The sequence below is a fragment of the Perognathus longimembris genome, chromosome 16 (genome assembly GCF_023159225.1).
Source record: "Perognathus longimembris pacificus isolate PPM17 chromosome 16, ASM2315922v1, whole genome shotgun sequence".
Taxonomy (NCBI): Eukaryota; Metazoa; Chordata; class Mammalia; order Rodentia; family Heteromyidae; genus Perognathus; species Perognathus longimembris.
Genome location: NC_063176.1, coordinates 826,722 through 840,039, shown reverse-complemented (window position 1 = coordinate 840,039; position 13,318 = coordinate 826,722). Strand labels below are relative to the sequence as shown.

The 13,318-nt window shown below is 58.5% G+C and overlaps 1 protein-coding gene across 5 annotated transcripts in view; it reads left to right on the top strand.

The window, feature by feature from the left end:
• Art3 (ADP-ribosyltransferase 3 (inactive)) overlaps positions 1-12,209 on the top strand; it is a 24,392-nt gene extending 12,183 nt beyond the window's left edge. Inside the window, exons 4-11 of one of the 5 annotated variants that reach the window (XM_048364558.1) lie at positions 2,962-2,994; positions 4,355-4,387; positions 5,576-5,605; positions 6,311-6,343; positions 6,799-6,831; positions 7,098-7,130; positions 9,371-9,403; positions 11,822-12,209. In XM_048364558.1, the coding sequence (XP_048220515.1) occupies positions 2,962-2,994; positions 4,355-4,387; positions 5,576-5,605; positions 6,311-6,343; positions 6,799-6,831; positions 7,098-7,130; positions 9,371-9,403; positions 11,822-11,970 (377 nt within the window). In that variant the 3' untranslated portion in view covers positions 11,971-12,209. The remainder of the gene's footprint in view (positions 1-2,961; positions 2,995-4,354; positions 4,388-5,575; positions 5,606-6,310; positions 6,344-6,798; positions 6,832-7,097; positions 7,131-9,370; positions 9,404-11,821) is intronic. The other 4 variants (XM_048364559.1, XM_048364560.1, XM_048364561.1 and 1 more) reach the window with 4 other exon arrangements.
• Positions 12,210-13,318: the final 1,109 nt, after the last annotated feature.

Sequence of the window (13,318 nt, the reverse complement as noted above, 5' to 3'; positions counted from 1 at the left end):
TGGGACGCAGGCCCGGGCCGCCGAGGGGAGAGGAGCCACGCTCCTGGGCCAGCTCTGCAGTGTCTGGACAGTTGAGCGAGGGTGGCACCCGCACCCTCGAGTAGTCTCGTTTCCTTGTCACGGAGATGGTAGGGGCTGTGGGAAGAATATCTGAATCTTCAGGGACGACTGGGAGGGCCTGTGTTGACCTGTGTCTGGTGGTGTCCTGCTGCAACACACTAGCTGCGTCCACTGCCTGCCTTCTTCCCCAGCACTCCGCAGACCGGTGAGCAGTTGGCCTGGGAGTGTGGTTGCAGAGCTGAGCCGAGCCCACTGTTGCAGGGTCGAGCCGTAGACCTGTAGTAGACCTCAGGGCAGGAGGGCCTTGATCCCGTGTAGCAGGCCTCAGAGGCACGTAGGCTGGCCGGGAACTTGCTCCGTAGCCCAGGCCGACCTTAAGTGTGTGACGCTCTTGCCTCTGCCTCCAGCGTATTGAGATGATAGCGTGTGCCGCCATGACGGGCTAGAATGCGTGAGTGAATGTTGAAAGGAAAAGTGCAGCCACACAGGGGACTTGATCCAACCAAGCCCCCTGGAGCCAGCCAGTTAGCTCATGGGAACTAATTGTAGGCGCCCGTTTTCTTTCAGGTTTCTCTTCAACAGGAGTAGCTCAAACCTGGCCAAAGCCCAGTTACATAGTTCCCTATCTTCTTATCGGAGGGCTGTGTTGCAAGACCCCCACGGGATGCTGGAGGCCAAATCCCATACGCACTACACAGTTTCCTGTACATACGTGCTTGTGAGCCCAAAGTTTCACTTCTAAGTTAGATAAATAAGATAGTAACGATAACTGATCATTATTACAGCAAGCTCTATTAGTTTTGTGAGAGCTCTCTCTCTCTCTCTCTCTCTCAAGAATATTGTAGATGGTTGTTCACAGGTAACTTGACACCACAGGAAGTGGAGAAGGCATCACGGGAAGTCAGGGCAGCCATTAACCTTGCCAAGAGAAGAATTCAGGCAAGATGTGAAATGTAGTGAGGGAGACAGAAAAAGGTTGCCAAGCGGCTGGGAATGTGCTCGCCTAGCAGGCATGAAGCCCTGGGTTCGATTCCTCAGCACCACATACACAGAGAAAGCTGGAAGTGGCGCTGTGGCTCAAGTGGTAGAGCGCTAGCCTTGACAGGGACAGTGCTCAGGCCCTGAGTCCAAGGCCCAGGACTGACACCAAAATAAGAAACAAAAACCAGGAGGGTAGGTCATTGGGTGGAGTTTGGGTGGTGATTTCTCTAATGAACAGGTCAGTTGACAAGTGCAGTTGATATAACAAACGGGCACCTGCACATGCCCAGTTTTGTCAGCTTTCCTGGTAATGTGGAGAGGGCGTTTTGCTTATGGCCCCTTTGCTTAGGGTCCCTGTGCATTGTGCCTGCCCCAGAGGCACTGCTGTGTGGTGGAAATTGGCAAAACCACAAACTCGGATTTCCCTCCTCCACCCCAATGTTAAATTTTCCTAATCGATCCTAGGTAGAGACCACCTTGCAGAGATGTCAGAAATGGTATCTCCTTGGATGCTCCACGGAGAGCTGGTTAGAGAAAAGCCCTGGCCACCAAGGACAGCACTGGTGCCTAGCCGGTGGGCTGGAGTGGGCAGAGAAACCCACAGACTCTAGCTGTGAGTAGAACAAAAGAGATGCAGCCAGGGCTCAGACCCACGTGGAGTGAGTGTGTGTGTGTGTGTGTGTGTGTGTGTGTGTGTGTGTACATGGGGAAAGGAAGTGGCCCGAGGCTACACGGCAGCTAAAAGTTCAGACTGACCACAAGGGAGGCTTTGTGAAGGCTCACATGTACCCTGTTGAAGAGCACTGAGGACTCAGCCTCGGCCCTGCGGTGGTGGTTGAAGCTGAGGAACTGGGATTGATTTCTATGGAGTCCTCTGCTGACACCTACAGGTCACTGGGGGGAACGCGGGGCCCACACTGCCCGGCTTCGGAGGCCTTGCGGAGGCGGTGTGTCCCGCGTCCAGCACCACAACAAAGCTATTAAAGGTGACCAGAATCCTGGGTTCAGTCAGAATCTCGCTCCCCAGAGTAGGATGTAACTACGCGTCTGTCTGCGAAAAGAGTTTCTCAAAGGTGTCATTGTGTGTGGGGCGTGAATGTGCATCTGAGCGTGCAAGTGCACAAGTGCGGGCCAGGCCTCAGGCTTAAGCTCAGGGCCCGGACGCTCTCCCTGAGCTGCTTCGCTCAAGGCTCTCGTGCTCCATGGATGGAGCTGCAGCTTCACTTGTGGGTTTTTGGGGGGTGATTCCCTGGAGACAAGATTCTCACAGACTTTCCTGCCCAGGCTGGCTGTGGCTGGCTTTGAACCGTGATCCTCTGATCTCAGCCTCCTGAGCAGCTAGGATGACAGTCGTGAGGGGCTTGTGATCTATTTCCAATGTATCTACCCTCCATCTCTTCCTGTGAGAAGCATCAGCTCTTGTAATCTTTGATGATCTCCATTACTTAGAAGTAATTGGCTTTAGATTTCAAGCATGTCTATCAACTATGTCCTTAGCAACACCTAGGTGAGTGTTTGGTGAGAACTGGTTGTATCGTAGACAAATAGCCTTTAAACTGTATTAGTCATGCTTTAGCACATAACACACTACGTAGAAATTTAGCAACTTAAGCTGTGGGTCAGAAATAAAGCCAGCTTAGCTGGGTCCTTTGACTAAGTCCCCCTCCTGACTCTGCAGTCACCTCACAACTTAGTTGGAAAAGGTATGCCTGGTAGCCCATTTCCGTGGATACAGAGAAAAGGTAGACGCAGCTATTTGGTGGCTGCATTTAAAAACCCTTTTTTTCCTGAAATTTGTATTCCACTAAATTATGAATCTAACAGACTGGAAGTTGACAGCTTAGATTCACAATAGTCACAGAGTAAGTAGAACGTGTTACCAGACTGTATCGTATGTAAACGTGTATCTTTGTGTTTCAGGACTGAAAACCGAGGAGTGCGTCACGAATCCAGGTAACGCGTGCGCTAAGTGCTCGTCTCTGTAGGGGCTGCGGGGACCTTGCCAGTGCCGTCGTGTACTGGAGCCGGGCCACCACTCTACCCCGTGCTGACAGCGCCCTTGTTTCAAGGCTCGATTTTGCTTTTCTCCTGTACACAAGTCATCCTCCCTCCTCTGGAAAGCTAACCCTCAGGAGGTGAGAGTCAGTGGAGAGGCAGTGAGGCTTACTCAAGGGCCTGTGCCCTCAGAAAAGAAAAGCGGGGGAGGGATTATTATCTCAGAGAGCCTCATCTCAAGTGACTCAGGTTTGTGAAGGGGCTTCTTATTTTACCTTTTTAAATTTTCGTTGTCATTTTATATTATCTTTAAGTAGTTGTTCAAAGGGTTTCCATTCAACATGGGTTGTTTCTAATTCATCTTGATCAGTATCACGCCTCCCATCCCCCTCCCCTGCGCTGTATTCAGCCCTACCATCCCCCCCCTTACACATGCTATTAGCACTGTATTTGGGGGGGGGGCCTGTGCAGAGGCTTTAGAGGGAGGAGGGAGGAGAGGGGAGTGGGAGGAAGTCCAGCATGTTGTTGCATATCCACATTTGTTACCATCTCCACCACTGGGGGGGGCGGGGGGGGGGCGGCAGGGGGTTCTTGCCTGACAGTGGTCCTTGAGATGGCCCAGCTTGGCCTCCTAGGCCAGCCCTGCAATCCCCTAGAGAAGCACTCTACTTCCTGCAGAATCAACATTCTCTCCTTCCAGTGAAAGGAGAGAATCAGGAAATCCCTGGCCCTCAGTTGGTGTTATCCCAAGACCACCAGACTTCGTGGGTTTGAAAAGCTAAAGATGACCAAGAGCAGGTTCTGGGAGCCATGTATCTCTAATTTCCCGTTCTGCTTCAGCTGACTCCACCCGCGCCTCAGTCAAATCAAGGCGTTTTGGTTTTTCTTAAGAATTTACGATGTTGGTGAGGGAATGATAACCCTGTAAGAGTCAGTTTGTAGAGATGGAGGAGGGCAGCCCCGTGCCCCTTACTATTTTCTGGTGGAGAGTTCTGCCTCCAGCCCTCGCCTCAGCCCTGGAGAGTCCCGGGGTCACCCCAGCCAGCACTAGAGGAGGGCAGCCCTGCTGTCGACCCGGCTGCTGAGGAGGACGAGGGGACAGGATCACGGTTCAAAGCCAGCCCTCACCGGAAAGTCCACGCAGCTGCCGCTTAAGTGGTACAAAGCTCCAGGACAGCACCCAGACCCCAGGTTCAAGCTCCAGGACCAGCACACAGGCACACAACACTCACACACACACACACTCACACACACACTCACACACACTCACAGACCGTGACATAGGAGCATGTCATAAAAACAAATATTTGCATTTCAGATGATATCCAACCCATCTACGTCTACGTCCCTGGTGAGTATGCTGTTAATTTAAAAAAATCAAATCCTTTCTGGGTTGTTCAGCGAGTACCTTTCTTAGTAGTGATGATAAAGCAATGGTGGCAGATAGGAAGTGGAGAAGCAGCCGCTGCTGAGGGAACTTGAGCTCCGCGGGCATCTGGGAAGTGTGCAAGCTCTGGGTGGAGGGGGGGGCCGCTCGACGGGAGGCACGGTGGGGGCTCTACCTGCGGTGACCCAGAGACAGCAGAGAGACAGCAGTGTGCACGTGGAAGCCGTGTCAGGCACGCTCACACCGGCCTACAGCCAACCTGGTTCAGAACAACGAGGACGATTGGTCTGGGCTAATTCAGATTTCTAAGACAACAGAGGCAGTGGCTGGAACTGTGCCCCGAGGTTCCGCAGAAGCGCAGCCGCATTCACCGGAGCAGGGGTCGGTGCTTCGAGAGGGCGGGGGGGGGGGGGGGGGGCGGCGGGAGGAAGGGACGGGCGCCCCCGCCTGGGAGGGCCGGGAGGGGGACGCCGGGCCCGGCGGCCTGGGCGGTGAACAGGGTTCCAGGAGGGTTCAACCCGAGTGTGCGAGGCGCGTGTGCAGCCCGCCCGGGGCGCGTGTGCGGGGCGCGTGTGCGGGGCGCGTGTGTGCGGGGCGCGTGTGCAGCCCGCCCGGGGCGCGTGTGCGGGGCGCGTGCCCGCGGCCTCCCGCCCGGCCGGCCATGGCTCGCACCGCGCCCCGGGCGCAGGCCCCGCTCCCGTCAAGTCAGAAAACCCCAACACACGACCAACTGGGAAGGCGGCGGCTCGAGCTCGGGGCCCCGGGACCTGTGATCCGCGGGCTCCCCCCCCCCACCCCCGCGGGGCTCGAGACCCCGGGACCTGTGATCCGTGGGCTGCCCCCCCCCCCCGCGGGGCTCGAGCTCGGGGCCTCGCGCTCTCCGTCCACCGTCGGGGCGGTGCACGCGCCAGGCCTCCAGCCCGAGCCCCGCCAACCTGCGGGCCCACGGTAGCCGCCGTTCCTCCCGCTTCCCTCGGTGTCGGAGTGACCCGCCGTGCGTGGTGGGGGGCCCAGCCCGTTCGCCGGGCGCCCCTCAGGGCGGTGCCCGCGGCCGGCCGCCCTCCCCTCCCTCCCCCGCCACCGCCCGGCTCAGCTCCGCCGCGGCAGCCCGCGCGTCCCGGCCCCCACTGACGCGCGTTTGTTGTGGCCTAGGTGAGGAGAGCCAGAAGCTCGCGGAGGAGGGTGAGGCCCGGCCCCTTCCCGGCGGGGGCGGGGAGGCGAGCGCGGCGGCCCGGGTCCCCACGGAGGCCCCCACGGAGGCCCCCACGGAGGCCCCCACGGAGGCCCCCAGGCGCCCCGGCCCCGCTCCAGCCCCCAGACCCTCAAGGCCCCGCCCCTGCTCCCAAGGCCCCGCCCCGGCCCCTCAAGGCCCCGCCCCTGCCCCCAAGGCCCCGCCCCGGCCCCTCAAGGCCCCGCCCCGGCCCCTCAAGGCCCCATCCCCGCAAGGCTCCGCCCAGGCCCCGCCCCGGCCCCCAGGGCCCCGCCCAGGCCCCTCAAGGCCCCGCCCTAGCCCCTCAAGGCTCCGCCCAGGCCCCTCAAGGCCCCGCCCTAGCCCCTTAAGGCCCCGCCCCGGCCCCTCAAGGCCCCGCCCTAGCCCCTTAAGGCCCCGCCCCGGCCCTTCAAGGCTCCGCCCCGGCCCCTCAAGGCTCCGCCCCGGCCCCTCAAGGCTCCGCCCCGGCCCCTCAAGGCCCCGCCCTAGCCCCTTAAGGCCCCGCCCCGGCCCCCAAGCCGCGCAAAGACAGTGAAGTGGAAAGTAGACGCAGGGCGGGGCGGCCTGGGGCGCGGCGGCCGCAGGGCTGCGGGACGGACCGCGGGGCCGGGTCGGCTCGGGGCGCGGCGGGGCGTGTACGCGGCCAGCGCCGCTCACGGTGCGTTTCCCGACCTTAGATGCGACCGGCCGGGACCCCACCGCGGCCCCAGGTAAGGAGGCGTGGGCGGCGCGCCTAGCCGGGAGGGAGCCGGGAGGGAGCCGGCCGGGCCTGCAGGGGGGGTGGGGGGGCCTCCGCGCCCGCACTCTGGGGGCGGTGGGGGGGCCGCGGGGGAGCGGCGGGGGGGGGGCGGGGGGCGGCGGGGGGGGTCCGCGGGGCGGCGGGGGGGCGGCGGGCGGGCGGTGGGGGGTCCGCGGGGCGGCGGGGGGGCGGCGGGCGGGCGGTGGGGGGGCCGCGGGGCGGCGGGGGGGCGGCGGGCGGGCGGTGGGGGGGCCGCGGGGCGGCGGGGGGGCGGCGGGCGGGCGGTGGGGGGGCCGCGGGGCGGCGGGGGGGGCGGCGGGCGGGCGGTGGGGGGGCCGCGGGGCGGCGGGGGGCGGCGGGGGGGGGCCGCGGGGCGCCCCCGGAGCGCAGCGGACTCGAGCGAGCGCCTGCAAATCCGTGTTGTAGGACTGAGCGCCGCGGAGCCCTTCCCGCTGCCCGGTGAGCCGCGTCGGGCGGGGCCCGGGGGGCCCGGGGGGGGGGGGACGGGGGCGAGGGCGGCGCTTCCTTTGTGGTCCCCCCAATCTCCCCTCCGCCCGTCCCCACTCTCAAGTTACCGTCGTGCGTTGACGCGTGCTCCCCCCACTCCCTCCCCCCTCCCTCCCTTTCTCCTCCCCCCCCCCCCCCCGAGCCTCCGCCGTCCCGGGCCCAGGGCGCAATGGCCGCGCTCGTCGTTCACGGAATCCCTCCTCCTCCTTCCCCTTCAGGAAGAAAGCGGGTGCGGCCGGACGGGAAGCCTGGTAATCGCCCTTCCGTGGGGGCGGCCCCTGGCTTGGGGTCAGCGCAGGCTTAAGGGGCCGGGGGGGGGGGGGGCGTCCGGCCGGGTCGCCCCCTTCCCCGGGGAAGCCTGGAGGGCTCGCCCGGCCCAGCGCACGGGCTGCTCGCCAGGTTCCCGGCCTGGAACCGAGGGGGGGGGCTACGGGAGCCCGCGGGGGGGGGGCTGTGCACAGGGCACAGGACTGTCACCTCACGGGGGGGGGGACAGTGCACAGGACACAGGACTGTCACCTCACGGGGGGGGACAGTGCACAGGACACAGGACTGTCACCACGGGGGGGGGACTGTGCACAGGACACAGGACTGTCACCACGGGGGGGGGGACTGTGCACAGGACACAGGACTGTCACCGCACGGGGGGGAGGGGACTGTGCACAGGGCACAGGACTGTCACCGCACGGGGGGGGGGGGGGGAGACTGTGCACAGGACACAGGACTGTCACCACGGGGGGGGGGACTGTGCACAGGACACAGGACTGTCACCGCACGGGGGGGAGGGGACTGTGCACAGGGCACAGGACTGTCACCGCACGGGGGGGGGGGGGGGAGACTGTGCACAGGACACAGGACTGTCACCACGGGGGGGGGGACTGTGCACAGGACACAGGACTGTCACCACGGGGGGGGGACTGTGCACAGGACACAGGACTGTCACCACGGGGGGGGGACTGTGCACAGGACACAGGACTGTCACCGCAGGGGGGGACTGTGCACAGGACACAGGACTGTCACCACGGGGGGGGACTGTGCACAGGACACAGGACTGTCACCACGGGGGGGGACTGTGCACAGGACACAGGACTGTCACCACGGGGGGGGACAGTGCACAGGACACAGGACTGTCACCACGGGGGGGGACTGTGCACAGGACACAGGACTGTCACCACGGGGGGGGGGGGGACTGTGCACAGGACACAGGACTGTCACCGCACGGGGAGGGAGGGGACTGTGCACAGGACACAGGACTGTCACCGCAGGGGGGGGGACTGTGCACAGGACACAGGACTGTCACCTCACGGGGGGGGGACAGTGCACAGGACACAGGACTGTCACCACGGGGGGGGACTGTGCACAGGACACAGGACTGTCACCACGGGGAGGGAGGGGACTGTGCACAGGACACAGGACTGTCACCACGGGGGGGGGGACTGTGCACAGGACACAGGACTGTCACCGCGGGGGGGGGGGACTGTGCACAGGACACAGGACTGTCACCACGGGGGGGGACTGTGCACAGGACACAGGACTGTCACCACGGGGGGGGACTGTGCACAGGACACAGGACTGTCACCACGGGGGGGGACTGTGCACAGGACACAGGACTGTCACCACGGGGGGGGACAGTGCACAGGACACAGGACTGTCACCACGGGGGGGGACTGTGCACAGGACACAGGACTGTCACCACGGGGGGGGACTGTGCACAGGACACAGGACTGTCACCACGGGGGGGGACTGTGCACAGGACACAGGACTGTCACCACGGGGGGGGGGGACTGTGCACAGGACACAGGACTGTCACCGCACGGGGGGGGGGGACTGTGCACAGGACACAGGACTGTCACCGCACGGGGAGGGAGGGGACTGTGCACAGGACACAGGACTGTCACCACGGGGGGGGGGGACTGTGCACAGGACACAGGACTGTCACCACGGGGGGGGGGAGGGGACTGTGCACAGGACACAGGACTGTCACCGCAGAGCCCCGTGAGCCGCAGCCGCGGGGGTCTGTGCACAGGACTGCCACCCGCAGAAAGGAAGACCAGAGCCCCCATCGAGAGCCCGGGCTCGTTCCCCGCCTCCCAAGCAGCACACAGCTGGGTAGCCTTCTTCTAGAAGGCTCTCTGCAGTGCCAGTGCAGTGTGCAAGACCTTGTTCTACCCAAGGAATCCCTGCTCTTGCCACTTCAGAGATGAGGATGTAAAACACAGCAAGGTTACAGAGACAAGCAGGACGCAAACTCCCAAGACTTGTTCACTTCCTGCTACACAACTTGTCTTGCATCCAGATTTTTATCACACACACACACACACATATATCTATATATATATATGTCTACCCCAGGCTCCTGGCACTGGCGCTTGGCTTTCAGGCCCACCGCGAGCCTCCTCAGCCCACGCAGACCCTGTAACCAGCTCTGTATCTTCTGGGTAACTAAATAGGTGCATAATGCAGCTAACTTAGACTCTCTTTTTATTTTTAGGAGAGAGAAGTCAAATAAACATCGACAATCCTAGTAAGACATATTTCTTCATTTGGTAACTGTCTCTGCAATATAGAACAGATGAAAATTGTACTTTTTTGTCAGTAGGAGAAAGTTGCGAGTTTAGTGAATAACAATGAGTACGATGATATGCTCAAACATTTATGTCTATTTGTGACTTAGTTTCTTGAATACTGATTTTTAAATTTATGGTACGTAGAGATTTTACTGCTCAATACAGTGGTTCTCAGTCCTTTCGACCCAGCTCTTTTCTTGAAATAGCAAATGTTTTATGATGCCTTTATATTATCCTCAGATCAGACCCATAAATCAGACAGACATACCTGTACCATAAAAACCAGTATGTCCTGATTGTAATTGATGACTTAAAATACACTGGCTCAGTGGACAGAAGTTTACATTTTTATATGCAAATACAGTTGGAGTTAAGATTGGAAGACACTATACAGGAAGTATAAGGAAATCAAAGAAAAACAAGGGACAGTAGGTAACTTACGGTCAATGCTTATTAAAACTGTCAGAGGCTGCGTATTGCGACTCATGCCTGCAATCCCAACTGCCCAGGAGGTAGAGACTGGGCAGGGAGGCCTAAGCAGGGTTGCAGTTTACCCTAAAGGGCTGAGGGTGTGCTTTGGGAAATAGAGTAGTTGCTTGGCTAGTATGAAGCTCGGGGTTTAAGCCTCAGTTCTTCCTCCTCCCCAAAGGGGAGAAAAAAAAAATGTTATCAAGGTGGTGTACAGAGGGGTTACCATTTTATTTTTATTTTGTTGGTCATAAGACTTGAACTCAGGGCCTAGGCACTGTCCCTGAGTCTTTTTTTGCTCAAGGCTAGCCCTCTACTACTTTGAGCCACCGCTCTACTTGTTTTCTGGTGGCTTATTGGAGGTTAAGTTTCATAGACTTTCCTGCCCGGGCTGGCTTCAAACCATGCTCTTCACTCAGATCTCTGCCTCCCGAGTAGCTAGGATTGCAGGTGTGAGCCTCTGGCGTCTGACCCATTTTCATTTTTTTGTGCCACTCCTGAGGCTCAAATTCAAAGCCGGGCGCCGTCCCTGAGCTGCTTTGCTCACAGCCCTCTGCCACCTGAGCGCCAGCTCCACTGCAGCTTTTTGCGGTGGTTCACTGGAGTCCTCCCTGCCTGGCTGTGTTGACTGGCAGTCTCAGATCTCAGCCTCCCGAGGGGTTGGGATCACAGGCGCGAGCCACCAGTGGCCAGTTTAGAAAGCATTTTATGGGTGAGGCTGCCATCAGGTCACATAAAGTTGTTTCATGTCTTGAAGTCGGCTGGTTTCCCTTGTGTAGGGCTGTCTGGAGCTTCAGGAAGCGTAGCCTTCCATCTCTGCTCCGGCTGCAACTAAAACTTAAGGCCGGGGGGAGGTGGTGGCAAGGAACAGAGGCACTGGAATCCAAGCTGCTCAGGCTGGGTTAGGATGACACCCTTGAGGCCAGCCTGTGACACACAGCAAGGGGGCGAAAAGGCTGGGGGCGTCGGCTCCCTCCGCAGCACAGCACCTGCCCAGCATGCAGTGTCCCCAGCACTGCAGAATCAATTCCTTTGGTAGTCGTCCAACAGGTCTGTCAACTTGAGAAGCACTATGAGAAGCACTAACTGCAATGCATGAGTGTATGAACACAACCCCCTCTGTCTCCGCACGCTTTTGTGACCATGTCAAGCCGGTATGAAGCCTACACAACGCACTGGCTATTTCTCTTGGTTCCACTTAGGAACTATGACTGGTTTACCCATGTGGAGAAACTTCTAGTAGTCAAGCCTCCCTCATATAACCAAACCACAGGTATAAACCAGGGTGTGTTAGGTGTAAAGCAGATGATCTGATGGGCGGTCTCCATGGCTCCTCTTCACTAGTTCCAATGAAAAGGAAGCAGCTTCTCCACAGATACGTGTATGTAGGAAACAAGGTTTTGTCAGCTTGTAGGACTTAGAAGCTGACAAGATACTCTAGACAACTTGAACTGCTGGTGCCTCATGCCTGCAGCTAGCTACTAGCGATCTGGAATAGCAAGGTTCAAAGTTGGCTAGGCTGTCTCCAAAGTAACTAGCAAGGGTCAGAGCCCTAGCATAGTAGGTGTAAGGCCAAGCTTTCAAACCCTACTGTTGCCAAGTAGGGAAAAAAAAAAAAACACCACCGGTCTTGGCCATATAGAGGTTTCCAAGCCTAGGGAATCCTAGGTACAAGCCAGAGCAGCGTGTCCTTAGAGCAGATGGAAGTGTGCTCTGAGATGTGTAATAAGCCGCACGGATTTGAGCCTGCTCCGGGCTGGAGGTAGTTCAGTCTCTCACGTCTGTTATTTCAGAACAGACGGTGTCGGCAGAGTGCCTGACCGGTGACTGTGTTCTCATTGCAGCGGCCGCAGGCCCTGTTCCCGCTCCGGCAGAGTGCCTGACCAGTGACTGTGTTCTCATTGCAGCGGCCGCAGGCCCCGTTCCCGCTCCGAGTCCCAAGAGCCACCCCTCGGCGTCCTGCGGCCCAGCGCTCCTCCCGCTCCTCCCGCTCCGCGCGGCCGTCATCGTCCTCATCCTCGGCGCGGCTGCTCTCCGCGAGCTCTTGGCCCCATAGTTGGATGGGTTTATACCACAGGATCCCAGTGGAGCTCAGTAGGAATGATGTGCTTTTCACTTGTTGGTCAAAGTCACTTTGAAAAAAGGAAAACTGTAATTTATTTTGCCATTCAGTAAGTTAGTCCTGGTATAATACACAAAATTAACTTTTCACTTATTTCTGTATTAATGTTAAGATCGAAAAAACTCCCAACTGTATACTTTTGATTGGATTCAATAAAAAGCCCTTTTTCTGTATTAAGATGTCCACTGCTGGGGTTTGGGGGTGGCTCTGTTGGTAGAGCACAAAGCGTCGGGTGCCGAGACGGAGTCCTGGTCTTGGACCTAAAAAGTCTACCGCTAATGCCAGCGGCCAGGAATTGAATACCAGTCACAATTGTGAAGATGTTCTCACCTCTGTGAGTGAATTTTGCCTTCAGGGAAGAGCATTGCTTCTCCCTCCATCCCTTCTCTTGGTATATGAACATTAATAATTTTATACACCCAACAATTCTCAAAAGGCTTCACAGTCTCTAACTTGAATCTCATGCTTACTCAGGAAGGTAGACCGGGCACGGAATATGTAGGTCAAACAAGGAAAGCCAAGCTCTGCGTAAGTATGCTCATTTTTCTTCAGGCACGGTGGTGAGTGTCTTAGTGATGATTTTAGGCCTGGGCTTTGGTAACTAAGACCTATTTGCCAGTGTTTCAAAAAGGAGTTAAAGGGGCTGGGGATATGGCCTAGTGGCAAGAGTGTTTGCCTCGTATACATGAAGCCCTGGGTTCGATTCCCCATAGACAGAAAACGGCCAGAAGGGGCGCTGTGGCTCAAGTGGCAGAGTGCTAGCCTTGAGCAAAAAGAAGCCAGGGACAGTGCTCAGGCCCTGAGTTCACAGCCTAGGACTGGCCAAAAAAACAAAACAAACAAATCAAAAAGGAGTTAAAGGGGCTGGGGATATGGCCTAGTGGCAAGAGCGCTTGCCTTGTATACATGAAGACCTCGGTTCGATTCCCCAGCACCACATATACAGAAAACGGCCAGAAGCGGCGCTGTGGCTCAAGTGGCAGAGTGCTAGCCTTGAGCGGGAAGAAGCCAGGGACAGTGCTCAGGCCCTGAGTCCAAGGCCCAGGACTGGCACAAAAAAAAAAGGGAGTTAAAGCTACAGAAGATCTCAGCGAGGGGTTGTGTTTAGTGTGTGTGCGTTCTACCAGCCACCGTTCACTCAAGATCTTGAGGGAAACTCTAAGAACCACTAGCCGGCGGAGGGCTCTACAGGGAATTTCTGCTAAGTAGTCATGGAACACAAGGCAGAACTAAGGCTTAACGTGGGTTCTCCACTTACCTAGATTGAGAACTCCATGTCTTC